This window comes from Monodon monoceros, unplaced genomic scaffold, assembly GCF_005190385.1.
Source record: "Monodon monoceros isolate NGI ecotype Baffin Bay Population unplaced genomic scaffold, NGI_Narwhal_1 Super_Scaffold_12, whole genome shotgun sequence".
Taxonomy (NCBI): domain Eukaryota; kingdom Metazoa; phylum Chordata; class Mammalia; order Artiodactyla; family Monodontidae; genus Monodon; species Monodon monoceros.
Window position 1 is genome coordinate 105700304 of NW_021703768.1, and position 14595 is coordinate 105714898.

At 40.3% G+C, this 14595-nt stretch overlaps 1 protein-coding gene across 1 annotated transcript in view; it reads left to right on the forward strand.

The window, feature by feature from the left end:
• MEGF10 (multiple EGF like domains 10) overlaps positions 1 to 12292 on the forward strand; it is a 120958-nt gene extending 108666 nt beyond the window's left edge. The window contains exons 19-24 of the mRNA XM_029217803.1: positions 2154 to 2390; positions 3475 to 3602; positions 4967 to 5090; positions 8836 to 8880; positions 9713 to 9919; positions 11835 to 12292. Coding sequence (XP_029073636.1) covers positions 2154 to 2390; positions 3475 to 3602; positions 4967 to 5090; positions 8836 to 8880; positions 9713 to 9919; positions 11835 to 12013 — 920 coding nt within the window. The 3' untranslated portion in view covers positions 12014 to 12292. The remainder of the gene's footprint in view (positions 1 to 2153; positions 2391 to 3474; positions 3603 to 4966; positions 5091 to 8835; positions 8881 to 9712; positions 9920 to 11834) is intronic.
• The last annotated feature ends 2303 nt before the right edge of the window (positions 12293 to 14595 follow it).

The following is a 14595-nucleotide window of genomic DNA, read 5'->3' on the forward strand; positions in this document are numbered from 1 at the left end:
ATGTACAACACAAAGTATACAACTTGATAAAACCTGATGTATGTATACACCCATGAAACTATCACCACAATAAAAGTAATGAATACATTCATCAACCCCCCAAAGTTCCCTCCCTGCCACCACTAGGTCCCAGGCAATCACTGATCTACTTTCTGTCACTATAGATTAGTATGCATTTCCTAGAATTTCATATACGTGGAACCATACTGTACTCTTTTTTGTCTGATTTTGTTTATTCAGCATAATTAGTTTTGAAACATGTTGCTGCGTGTATCAATACTTCAATTCTTTTTATTGCTGAGTAGTATTCTATTGCGTGGGTATACTGTAATTTGTTGACCCATTCATTCACCTGTGATGGACATTTGGATTGTTTCCAGTTTTTGGCTACTGCAGGTAAAGCTATTGTGACCAGTAGTGTGTCAAGTCTTTGGGGACATAGGCTTCCATTTCTCTTGGGTAAGTTCATAGGAATAGAAGGATTGGGTCATGTGGTATGTGCATGTTTAGCCTTTCAAGAAACTTGTGCCTGTGGTTTTTCACTAGGGTGTATATCACAGTCACCCGGGACTACCTGCAATAGACATAGTCAGTCCTACTTGGGCAGTTCTGATTCTGGGGTGGATGGCTCCCTTGAGAAAGATGGTTCTGAAGCATGGCCTTCAGAGAGCTCCTAGCGCATGTGGTGCTTTCTCTATGTCATAAACACATGGGCTGTGAAGGCTTCAGAAAATTCATATAGTGATGTAAGTGAAGTCATCTTAAACAGTAAACTATGTGGGTATTCCTATTTAACTTTCTTTCGTAAAATAACTTTGACATGCTCATGATTTGTATTTGACCATCATAACAATACAATGTCATACTCCACAATAACATTGTTGTTACAAATACATTGTAATCACACTACACTGGCCTTGGTGCCTGCCTTTTGGGGCAGGCTGTCTCATAAGGTCTAGCATTTAGAATCATAAAGTCATAGGGACATTTGAGCTGGAAGTACCTTCATGGAGGCCATGAAGGATGTATTCATTATTTCCTCTTTTACAGATGATGGAACTGCAGCCTAAGAGCTTAAGGGAAAGTTCAGAATGTATGGATCAATTTTTTTAGATGCCAGGTTTCTTGATTGTCAGCCCCACTTGTGCCTTCACTTGATGGAACTCAAGGAAGAACTATGTAAAATGAAATTTTGAATTTTAATGAGTAAGGTTTTAGGGTGATGTTACCAGGTATTATTGGGACAGACCTTTCTGTCATAGAAAATACCTCATAGAACATATCTTCTGTGGTAAAAGGCTCATTGAAATTAGGACAAGACAGATCCTGATCTTGGGCTAGATTTCTTTTTTTTTTTTTTTGCGGTACGCGGGCCTCTCACTGTTGTGGCCTCTCCCGTTGAGGAGCACAGGCTCCGGACACGCAGGCTCAGCAGCCATGGCTCATGGGCCCAGCCACTCCGCGGCATGTGGTATCTTCCCAGACCGGGGCACGAACCCATGTCCCCTGCATCGGCAGGTGGACTCTCAACCACTGCACCACCTGGGAAGCCCTGGGCTAGATTTCTAATGGACTTATTCTTGACTGGAAGGAAAATTACTTTCCTCTTAGAAATGCTAAGGATAGACATAAAGTTAGGCACTTGAGTTAGCCATTCATACGCTTAATGTTGGATAATAAATAAAGAACAATAAAAATTAGATAAATTATTACCCCCAAGTAACTGCTGATCTAAGCGTTTGGTTGGAAATCTGTGAGAAGCTCTCAAACCCTACTGTTAAGTCTTTGGGTTCAGGAAATCCTGTCTCTTTTTTGAGGCTTAGAGAAGCCCTCTTCTGGGCTGATCTAAGCATTTAGTTGGAAATCTGTGAGAAGCTCTCAAACCCTACTGTTAAGTCTTTGGGTTCAGGAAATCCTGTCTCTTTTTTGAGGCTTAGATATGCCCTCTTCTGGGCACAGACAAGCCAACAACATCTGAACATGAGGAATGTTTGTTTTTCCTTCCTTCTCTGTTTCCAAAAGTTTCTAAATTGACATTTCATGAACTGAAAATATCCAGGCATTAGCACAGTGGGAGATTTTTGTAAATAGAGACCAAATATGTATCTGGCACATTGTCATCCTTACTCACATCTCTTTTTCTCCTTTTCTAGCTGGTGTTATAATAGTTGGAAATCTCAACAGCTTAAGCAGAACCAGTACAGCTCTCCCCACTGATTCCTACCAGATCGGGGCCATTGCGGGCATCATCATTCTTGTCCTAGTTGTCCTGTTCCTCCTGGCGTTGTTCATTATTTATAGACACAAGCAGAAGGGGAAGGAATCGAGCATGCCAGCAGTCACCTACACCCCCGCTATGAGGGTCATGAATGCAGACTATGCCATTTCAGGTGAGACTGGACTCACTAGAGGCATTTTATTCCTTGAAAAATGAGGCTTCATCCTGGTTCTTTGAAACTGAGCGTTTTTGGCTGTGCTGCCTGTTGTTATTGTCAATCAGCCTTGAGAAAATTTTATGTTTGGAGAAGATGCATTGTTAGAAATGCGTTTTATGTGACAACAGTGGTAAAATCATCACTGTTGTCTTCTATGAGGGATTTAAAGTTGGATTCATTATATGGTTGCTTTAAGTGTTGGGAATTTCAACCTGGAAGGAGCTTTGGTGGGCACCCAGTCCCAAGCTGTTGTCATATGTGGGGGACAGCGTGGGGAGAGGAGGAGGTGGCCATAACTTTATCGAGGTCATGGAGCAGATCAGGGATGAGGACCCGGTCTTCTGTCTCTGGCCTTGCATTCTTCCAAGGTGCCTTCCAGCCTGTCCTGGGGCACATGGGAATCATTAGCTGCACAGCAACCAAGTTATATAAGAAACAGTTTGGAGGGGTTAGCAAGAACCAAGGCTGTTCTTTAAGAAAACTCTTTTGAATCTTCCTTTCTGTCACGAGACCCCATAAAAAGTAAATTTTTAAGTGACACGCTCAATCCTGAGAAGAAGTAACCACATAAGTGAAGAATTTGGAAACTTGGGCTATTTATTAATTTGGGGGCAATCACTGAAGGATTTTAGGTGGGTTACATGTTTGTAAATGAAGTGATCCCGGGGGAATCCATAAAGTAGCTGATTTACTTAGTAGCGCACTTCTAGTGCGGAATATTGTGTCAAGAATTCGAGCGTTTAAAAAAAGAGGAAAGTTACAGCAGAAGCAGCTTCAAAGTGATGCCTTTCCAGTTTCTACAAGCTCCAAAGCAAAGAGCAGTTGTTGGTGGATACTTTCACACTTTTCCAGGAGACAGGTAGGAAGACAGATGCCTGCTGCCTCTAGAGGCTTTGCTGCGTATGCAGGGCAGGAGGGGATTCTGTCCCACCCGTGATATGGATGCAGTCCAAACATTTGTTCTTGTTATTTTGCTTCCCTCTTTCCCACGGGCATGTAGGGAGCCTCCCATCTTAACCATTTCCTTCTCTTCTGGCAGAAACCCTTCCTCACAGCAGTGGTGGAAATGCTAACAGCCATTACTTCACCAATCCCAGTTACCACACACTCACCCAGTGTGCCACATCCCCTCATGTCAACAACAGGGACAGGATGACCATCGCAAAGGTGAGAGGAAATGGTCTAAGCCAGTGAGGGTGGGCAGGGGAGAGAGGAACGAACAAGCGTGTATGAGGGCTACTGTTTGCCAGCTGCCGTTCTACGTACATACGTCTATTATCTCATTTATTCCTCTAAACAATCCCATGGGTGTGTATTAGGATCTCAGGTTTACTGACAAAAACCCCTAAGTAATGGGGAATTTAAGTCACTTCCAAACATCACTTGTGAGTGAGGCTGCCACGAGGTGAGTCATCTCACTGTCTCTACAACTTGTACTGTTTTCGTTGCACTTCTTTGGAAAAATGTATCTAACATTGCATGAGGTTCTAAAGTAATGTCTCAGACCAAACCTATAGCGGACTCAGGCCTGGGTAAAATTGCCAAGTTTGACTTTTGTGACCACCTGTCTTCTAGTGCCCTTGCCTGGCCACCCGCACTTGAGTAATGACAACAACAATAATATGCATTTATTTCACTTGAACCACATGAAATTGAATTTTTGTGGGTCAAAAATTATCAAATAGAAACAACCTAATACTATGTGACAAGCAATTCTAATCATTTTACAAATTTCTATTTGTAAAACGATTAGAATGATTTAATCTTCACACCCATCCTATGAATCAAGAGTCATTATCCCATTTTACAGATGCCAATAGAGGTTGGAGGCCCCAGAGTGGCTCCTCTGGTACCACCCAGTTCACCCCCAGGTCTCTTCCACAGTGCTCTGAAATCCCAAACATTTCTCCCTTCCAAACTGCACCTGAATTATATTTCCAGTCTCCATTGTCTAATTCCAGCTCTCTGTTAGAAGAAAACCAAGCTAATTAAATTAATTCAGTTGCAATTAAATTAATGCAGCTGGATTTTAATTATAGTGCCTCATAGTTAAATAGCACTTCATATTCTCCAGAGATTTTGATATTTATCATACCATTTGTTCTTATTCCCATTCAGGGAGGGAGCAAAGTAGATCACCTTATCCTCATGCTTATGGCTAAGAAAACTGCTAAGAGTGACTCGTACAAGATCATACAGTGTTTGATGGGAAAGCTCAGACCAAGAATTTGGTTTTTTCAGTTCAAAGTTCCATGTATGTAAACCCAAGTAAGGTCTAACTGGCACAGAGCGACAGCAGGAAATGGAGGAGTTGTGGCAGTGGAGGGAATGGTTGGGGCCGAGGGACACATACTCCTGCTGCCTCTAAGTCCTGCCAGGTCGGAAGCGGTCACCTTGGCCTCTTGGTGCATCCTCATGTAAGGACCGGTGCTTGATACATGCCATGGACTTACTTTCCCCAGATGGGTAACACTTCACTGTGCCATACTGTATTTTCTCTTTAAATCTTTTGTTGTTTATATTTTTAACAGTCAAAAAACAATCAGCTGTTTGTGAACCTGAAAAATGTGAATCCTGGGAAGAGGGGCCCTGTGGTGGACTACACAGGCACGCTGCCTGCGGACTGGAAACACGGCGGCTACCTCAACGAGCTTGGCAAGTCCCCCCACTTCCCCACCTTCACAAGCATCTTTGTCTTTTAGTCACCGCAAACAGTCACAGATTCACGACAGTGCCAAAGCGATCTATTGAAAACATGCATGGAAAAACAAAGCCATAGGATTATACCTAATCCCTGTATGGGGCTTTTACTGTCCTAAGGGCTTTATTTATTCAACATTTATTGAGTTCTTACTATGAGCCAAGAATTGATAAAAAGAGACAAGGATCTCTGCCTGCTCGTAGCTTACATCCCACCTCTCCATGTATTAACTCGCCTAATTCTCACAAGTACTGTTATAGGTATCATTATTATCATCATCATCCCTGTTACAGTTGCGAAACTCAGTCATAAAGAGGTTAAGTAACTTGTCTAAGTTCTCAAAGCCTATTAAATGGTGGAGCTGGGATTTGAACCTAGTCAGCTTGGTTCCAGGGTGTGTGCTTCTCTTTGCTCTCTGTTAATCTGAGGCACCCTCACTAGAGGCCCTTCCTCTTGTAGGTGAGGAAATAGAGATATCAATTAGATATCTAATAGTAAGTCAGTGGTTCTGAAAATAGTAAGTCAGTGGTTCTCAAACGTCTGGGAATCGGGACCCTTTCATACACCCTTAAAAGTAATCGAGGAGCCCGAAGAACCCCTACTGACCTGGGTTATAGCTGCTGATATTTACCATATTACAAATAAAATCTGAGAACATCTTAAAGAGCTAGTTATTCATTTATAATAACATCTCATTTCATGATAACATAAAATGCATTTTTATGAAAAATAACTACATTTTCCAAAATGAAACCAAAAAAATTAGTGAGAAGAGTGGCACTGCTTAACACTTTTATACATCTCTTTACCATCTGGCTTAATAGAGGACAGCTAGATTTTCATACCTGCTTCTGTGTTTGATCAGTAGTGATCTTACACTTGGTGTGGCGCCTGGAAAACTCCAACATACACCTGAGAGAGAATGAGAGTGGAAAGGACAAATAGTGTTATATTATGATGAGAATAGCACTTAATCTCGGGGCCCTCCTGCAAAGGGGCTGGGGATTCCTGGACCACACTTAAAGCACTGCTCTGATACCCCATTGAGCATGTGGTGCAGCGCCTTATTTTCAGGGAGGAGAGGAATGATATAGTAACTAACATGTGTGCAGTGTCTTAGGGGCAGCAAACCCTTTCATATGTATTTATTTGGTGGTAAGGTTGCCAGGAAGTCCCATTAAATTGGAATTTCAGATAAGAAACAAATAATTTTTGTATAAATATATCCCAAATATTGCACGAGGCAAACTTATATGAAAAATTATTTGTTGTTTCTCTAAAATTCAAATTTAACTGGACCTCCTGTGTTTTTATTTACTAAATCTGGCACCCCCTACTGTGTGGGCCCTTCCACAAATCTTGTTTTATAGAGGAATAAGCAAAGAGGTTAATTCTCTTGTCCAAGATTTCATAGAAGGAAGGGGGTAAAATTGGGTCTCACAGTTGGTCTTCTGCCTCCCCTCACTTCGATCCTTCTGTGAATACTGTAGATGTCAATTCACCTGAGCCACATGGAGGAACCAGCCCCTGTGGGCTCTGGAATCCCCTCTTACTATGGAAATGGAAATGTTTAAGTAGCAAATGAGTGCAAATTCTTAACTTTTATCTGCATTCTTCAATTGATAACGAACATTATCACTAGGATGTGTATTTCTACATACTTAGAGTAAAATTACTTATATACCAGATTCACATTATACTTACTGGTGAAATCACTTAACTTTAGGGAGGTTAATAATCTAGCTCAAAGAAGTATGTGAATTGATAATAGTAAAATACCACCCAGCACTAATGAGGGAAAAGTTCTCTCATTCTATCTCCACTTAATGGAGTTTGTCCTGATTCCAGAACACAACACACAGTCACTGTAATTATCACATATAAATTTCTCCACTTTCTGTCTCAGTGAGACCCAAGGGACTGATTATTAGTAACATAAAATCTTCATTGGAAATTCTGGATCTCCTTGGCTTGTTCCCATCCAAAAGTAATTCTGCATTTAATATCCCTGTAAAGTTGTTGCATAGAAAAAGTCTTTTCTTACAAAGAACAGAATAAGGCACATTATGGATAATGAAGTGTGTAGTAGTTTTAAATGATGGGAAAGTTGTGATGCTGTCTGAAAGAACCCTGAACTTGACACAAAAGCTGTGAGATCAATTCCTGGTTCTGTGATATGACACCGTGCCAGTCGTCATCCTCTCAAGACTGATTTGTTTGTTTGTAAAATAGAGATAAAGGTCATGTTCTGGCTCATTGTATGAAGTAGATTAACTGGAGCATTTGAAAGTGCCTGTTCAGGGATTCGGACAGACAGGAGTTTATGAGGAAGCCCACCTGCTTCCTTGTTAAAACTGCACCCTGATCTTCCAGGGCAGAGAAGAGGGAATCTTCCATGAGTGGCTGGTCTCATAGCCCCACTCTTGTTCCCTGATTTACTATCCATCCCGTGTTGCTCCTCTCTTTAACCCCTTGGGGAAGGCTAGCCATTGCACAGCCAAGATCAAGACAGACATTTAACAAGACTTTGCCACAGTTTGGAGATGGCCAAGGGAATGAGGCAAAAAATAACATAGAGTTCTTTGATTAGGCTGCTGTCAGGCCATAGGCTGCCTGTCTTCACCGGGTCCCTTTAAAAAGTCCAGAATCTCTAAGACCACCCTTACTTCTGATACCAACTACAAGTTCAAGTGTCCTCAAGACCACCCACAGGATCAATAATTTGCTAGGAAGACAGAACTCACTAAGAGCTGTTACACTCATGGTTACAGTTTATCACAGCAAAAAGGTACAGATTAAAATCAGCGAGGGAACAGACACGGGGCAGAGTCCAGGAAAGTTCAAGTGTGAAACTTCCAGTTGTCCTTTCCCAGTGGAGTCATAGAAACTGCTAACTTTTCCTAGCAACAATGTGTGACAAACTATTATATATATAGAATAGATAAACAAAGTCCTACTGTATAGCACAGGGAACTATATTCAATATCTTGTAATAAACCATAATTGAATATGAAAAAGAATATATATATATATATATATATATATATAAAAAACTGAATCACTTTGCTGTAGCTCAGGAACTGACACATTTTAAATCAACTGTACTTCAATAAAATAAATTTTAAAAAAAATTGTTACAGTAACTGAAGCACCATTCATTTATATGACGCTTCAGAGTTTGCAATGCCTTTCCCTATGGTCTATTTCACTTCATGTTCACAACAACCCTGTAAGACTTAGAAGGTGGGTTGTGTTTTCCCCATTTTAGAGATAAGAAAATTGAGGCTCAGCGAGTTGAACATCGTGTGTAAAGTCAAGTAGCTAACAAGTGATGAGATCCCAGTCCTTTGTCTCAGTTCTAGCCTGACAGTGTCCTTTCCACCAAGCAACCTTGAATCAAGTCTACTGATTCATCTGTGCCTCAGTTTCTACCCCATATTGACCAGCCTTTCCCAAAGTCACTGAAACGAGCAGGAGAATGCTCAGAATGCTATATAACATTTTTTTAAACTCTTAAGTACTGAAACATCTGGTGCAAGTGATCTGGTGTCGAGGTTTGGAAAGCAGCATCCTTGGCTATTTCCTGCAGTGGGGAGACAGTGGGTACCCAAACCATCTTCTCCAAGGACCTGAGAATATTAGATGAGTTTTCTCTTTCTTTCAGTCCACACTGGATATTTTTTTCTTCCTTTGTTACAGGTGCTTTTGGACTTGACAGAAGTTATATGGGAAAATCCTTGAAAGGTATAGTATAAATTTGAGGAAGAAATACATTTATCAGAACACAATTTAAAAAATTTTTTAACTCAGAGACAGAAATAATTTGTTAAACCAGCGAAAGCAGCACTGTAGGGAAAATGGAGCATTGTTAGGGGGTTTAATTACTCCAGCAAAGACATGAGCACGTTTGACTGCCAGCAAGAGAGTGAACATAGGTGGATCCTGTTAGAGCAGCAGTCTTGGAGAACCAAGCCTTTGATTTGCTGGGAAAACACTCATAATTCCTTTCAAAGAAATATAGCTTGTGGGGAGAGAGAAATATGAAAATGGAAATAGCAGGGAAAAGAGGAAGAGATCAGCTTGGTTACACGTTCACTGAAGCCTGCTTTTTGGAAGGAATTTGAGTAGTAACTTCAGGTGCCCAGACCTGAGGTTTTACAAAGAAGCCTCACAGCATAGTTGCCTTCCTTACCATGATAATAGTATCTTCTTATGCTCCTGGGGTCAGCAACAGATGGGGTCTTGACTGAAGGCTTTGAGGATTCAGAGACTATTAGTAAAATAGAGTGGAATTAATTTTATTTGAGTGTGATAATAAAAATGAAATCAAATCCATGATGTTTACATTGGTCCTCACCTTAGAGAGGAGCCAAAATTACTTTGTGGATGGGTAATTTTATAGAAGATTCTCTCCAAAATACGTAAAAAATGGATGCCATTATTTTCATTGTTAAAAATTATAGATAACTACGAAGAAAAATAAGTAATGTGCCCAAGTCAGTTATCGCCAAGAAAATAAATGATGTTGCCCATGAAATAGCATTTGCTTCCCCCCCCACCCCATCTCTCTTCACAGACCTGGGAAAGCATTCTGAATATAATTCAAGTAACTGCTCCCTAAGCAGTTCTGAAAACCCATATGCCACTATTAAAGACCCACCCGTCCTTATTCCCAAACACTCAGAGTGTGGTTATGTGGAGATGAAGTCACCAGCGCGGAGAGATTCCCCATATGCAGAGATCAATAACTCAACTTCAGCCAACAAGAATGTCTATGAAATTGGTAAGTTTTCCTAACCAAAGAAAGAACCTAGTGAGTGGGAATATTCTTTTCAAACAATTTTAAAGTCCTTGAGAATACAATTGTTGCAGTTCACATACACTGTATTGAAAATAATGGTCTGTATTTTAAATGTTAACCTGTGTTTACAGTGTTCATATTAGTTGGTGTCAAATGAACTTTTCAGGGAAAATACCATTTAGAAAATTCAAAGTAAGTTTTTTTTTTTTTTTTTTTTACCTCCCACCCGGTCATCCATCTTTTGTTTTGTAACCATAGTGAATATTTTAGCACGCATGTGGAATAACATATGTATCATATTAGCTAATATGTCAAGTTAGCCAAAACAAATGGTTCAAGTGGATTAAACAGATGTTTCCATTTCCTGATTGCATTCATTATATTAATTTAATGCTTTTAGCAGGATTGGAACATTTTACTTTTAAATTTGTCTATTAGATTAGTAATACTTTCTGATGTGAATCTGATACAAATTGATAAGAATTCAGTTAGGATTAGAGTTATTTTGATTGCCCCTTGCAAATGCCATTTGAGGAAAGTTAAAACATACCAGAGCTATCCTGGGCAGAGCTATCCTGGGCTAGATAGTAGAGCTTTATATTTTCATTTTTCTTTCTCCATATCTTTCTCAATGTTTATGATTTAAGGCTGAAAAAAATTCTCTACTACAGTTGACCCTTGAGCAACATGGGTTGGAACTGCACGGGTCCACTTATACACGGATTTTTTTCAATAGTAAATGCTACAGTTCTATGTGATCTGCAGTTGGTTCAATCCAAGGATGTGAGACCATGGATAGGAGGGCCAATTGTGAAGTTACGTGTGGATTTTCAGCTGCAGCGTGTTGGGGGGAGGGTGTGGAGCACCCCAACCTTGCATTGTTCAAGGGTCAACTGTACTTGTAAATGAAATGACTTATTTAATTCTAGTCATTTGTCATTCATTTTAGGCCATAGACATGTCATGGAAAGACACGTAATTCTTTTTATAGTATTAAGACAACTTTTTAAAATGGAAGCCATAATGAACTACATTTATTTCTAAGAAGTCAGTAACAGTTCCCTTTTGAACTGTCCCCTAAGCCCACCACTGTGAGATGGGAACTCAACTGAGAGCCTGAGTCCTGAGTTCTAAAACTGTGCACTTGTTATGTGTTTCCATGAATCAAGTGACCCCCAGAGGACCTCGTTGTTTTACCTGTAGAGGAAGGGGTTTGAACTAGATTATCTCCAGGTTTTTGCAGACAGTGATTCATGTCCAGGGTTTCTGTATATTCCCTTGATGTCTTCATCCCAACCATATAGCCACCCTTTGTTCTGAGCATCATTTGTGAGCGTCAGTGGGTCTACCAACCACAGAGTAGCCACCTCTATGTGATTATAAAAGGATCATTTGTTTTAAAAAATAATATTTTCTTATATATTTTTTAAAATTAATTAATTAATTTATTTATTTATTGGCTGTGTTGGGTCTTCGTTGCTGCACACAGGCTTTCTCTAGTTGTGGCGAGCAGGGGCTACTCTTCGTTGCGGTGCGCGGGCTTCTCATTGCAGTGGCTTCTTTTGTTGCGGAGCACGGGCTCTAGGCGCGCGGGCTTCAGTAATTGTGGCATGCAGGCTCAGTAGTTGTGGCTCGTGGGCTCTAGAGCACAGGCTCAGTAGTTGTGGTGCATGGGCTTAGTTGCTCTGCAGCACGTGGGATCTTCCTGGACCAGGGCTCGAACCCATGTCCCCTGCATTGGCAGGTGGATTCTTAACCACTGCGCCACCAGGGAAGTCCCTTCTTATATTTTTATAAAAGCTCCTCTGGTGTGTTTGATATTTGCAAGGAATGCCATATTGTATTTTTTTTTTAAATTTCCATTGCTGATCAGTTAATGTGTCCCTGGTTGTCACAGAACCTACAGTGAGTGTTGTCCAAGGAATATTCAGCAATAATGGGCATCTCACCCAGGATCCATATGACCTCCCAAAGAACAGTCACATCCCTTGCCATTATGACCTGCTGCCAGTCCGAGACAGTTCATCCTCCCCCAAGCAAGAGGATGGCGGCGGCAGCAACAGCAACAGTGAATGACACCAAAGGACCACTGGGTAGCCGCTGGAACCCTTTCCAGAACTACAGCTTGGTTCTTCTCCATCCTCGAGTTTGCCACCCTGTGTGAATGTTAATCTGCTCAGTAGGCAATTGTTGGACATGAACCAGAAAGCTCAAAACTGAGGGTGACTGACTGTAGGTCCTTTTTGTACAGGTGGCTCAGAAGGAGATAGCAATGTGATTTCCCATTCTTGTTAGTTTTAGAACTGCACTCATGAAGCATGACTTATTGTAAAATCTTGGCTAAAAGCATGACCGTGCAGGACTCTTTCAGTGACATGGGTTGCAGTGGACGTTGGTATTGTTGCTTGAAAAATTAAAATTTAAATGTTTTCTTTCTCATTTGCATTATAGAGCTGTACCTAGGATTGTGCGGTTTACTACAAAATTTACTTCATAAAAGTGTGAATCACTCAACGTGTAGAAGAAAAAGGGCCATCTTATTGAGTTCTTACTGTTTAACTTCTTTCAGCTGGACTCGGAATTGTAAGGATAATGTGAGCCCAGCAGGAACCATTCTGCCAAGTGGCATTACTGGATAGACTCTGAATAAACTCTAGAGGTGGATAGCAAATTTAAATATGAGAACTTTAGACTTCCTTTAGAATGAGGAAATGTACCATTAGAATTACCTTAGAAATGCTAGAATAATTGCAGGAATCAATACGCAAATGTGCCAGGCAGAAGTGCTTCTCCTCTCTATTTGATCCTTGGCCCACTTTAGATACATGACATTATTCTGATTACTGTCCCCATCATACACATTCACCACTTGAGATCCGTAACATATCAATAATTATTTCATAAATATAGAAATGAAATAATTTTATTTTTGACAGATTGGATTGAATGAGTGTATAATGATTGGAAAAAGTTGTAAATTTTAGGTGTAAGATGATGCTTAAGTTTTGTAAACCATTAGTAATACAGGCTGTAATATAGAATTAGCAGAAAGTTTTGGTTAATTTTTCCCTAGAAGTGACCGAAATATTTTTGTGCATATTTGAGAAAAGGGCACTTTCCTTTTATTAATTGTTGATTTAGAGAAACTATGCTTAAGCTGGTCTTTTGCATTGCTAATATGACATGTACCCCATTTTTCATCAGTTTGTATTTCCATTTTTAAGTTGTATATTCTATGTTTTGTAGTGTTTGGATTGTTAATGAAAAAATATTATATGTTTATTGTTTCTTGTGTTATGGCTACTTTTGTTTTTGCTTGAGAAAAATGCACTGTTCTTGTTTCTTTTGGAGGGAGGAGATGAAAATATATAAATCAAATCCATTAAAATTGGTCATTACTAAAATAGTACAGTAACCACAAGTGCATGGCTTATAATGGAAATAGAGAAGCTTTTTAATATTCTGAAATGGGGTTCCTTTAGATCCTGAGTCTTAGTTAAACCAAAGGGGAAGGGAGCAGGGAGACACTGTTACTGAGAAAGTACCACAGACTGGTCTTACTAAAGACCTTCATTAGGGTGATCATATGATTGATCATCCAAACTGGAACACTTCTGAGAGTAAGTGAGGGCATTATGAACAAATATCCTGCAATGGGCTTAAATGTGGGCTGTTACAGGCAAACCAGAAGAGATGTTCATCCTGGGCATACTTATGCAATAACATTTTTCACTCCAAGATAGTTATCTCAAGAGGATGCTGATACATGATGCAAGAAAACCAGTTTCTCTTTGACCTCCCTGAGCAAGCTGAAGGGCTGAAAGGCTGAATGAGGAAGCAACTTCATAAGAGAAAACAGTGGTCATCAATCTTTTAAAGACATGAAACGCTACTTGGTGTCCTACCTCAGTGAGTCAAGTCACAAATATGTACTGCACCCCTGTTCTGCAATTAGTATACACAAGGCATTGCACCCGCCAGCTACTGATTTGGGATATCCAGTGCTTTCATGTCGCACAGCTGCACCTGTGATGTTCGTTTGGTCAGGTGGATGAGAGAACAAACACACTTAGAACATTCACTCCTTTGATGGCTGTTTCTTTCAGGGAACTCCAAAGTTAATTCAAGGAAATGGGGACTCGCCTGGAACACACCTTAGAAACAATTGATTTATTCCAACAGTTACCTGCTGGTTGGCCCTTTGTTCTAGGCGATAGACATCTAATTGAGACACTTGTGGGTCAGTAGCCACAAAGGGTCCTTTTTGGTTAGAAAAAAAGAAGACATCTTTCCCCTTCTTTTTTAAGATTCATCTCTCCAGAGCTCCATGGTAAGTTGAGTTTCCCCATTACTCCCTGGAGATAAGTTTAAAAAAAAAAAGAAAAAGAAAGAAAAAACAGTTTCTTTTCTCATTCCACTATTAAAAAAAGAAAGAAAGAAAGAAAGAAAGCTTCATGTCCAAAGGCAACAGCAATGTAAGTAGAAAACCTGGGCAGCAGATGCGGATCCAAAAGGTGCACTGCCATCCCTCCCTGTGCAATCTTTCTGACAGATCTCTTGCTCAGGATGGCTGCTGTCCTGAGACAACATTTGTACCTAAGGCAATTCTTACATATTAGGGTTCACTCAGGATTTTTCAAACAACAGAACACACATAG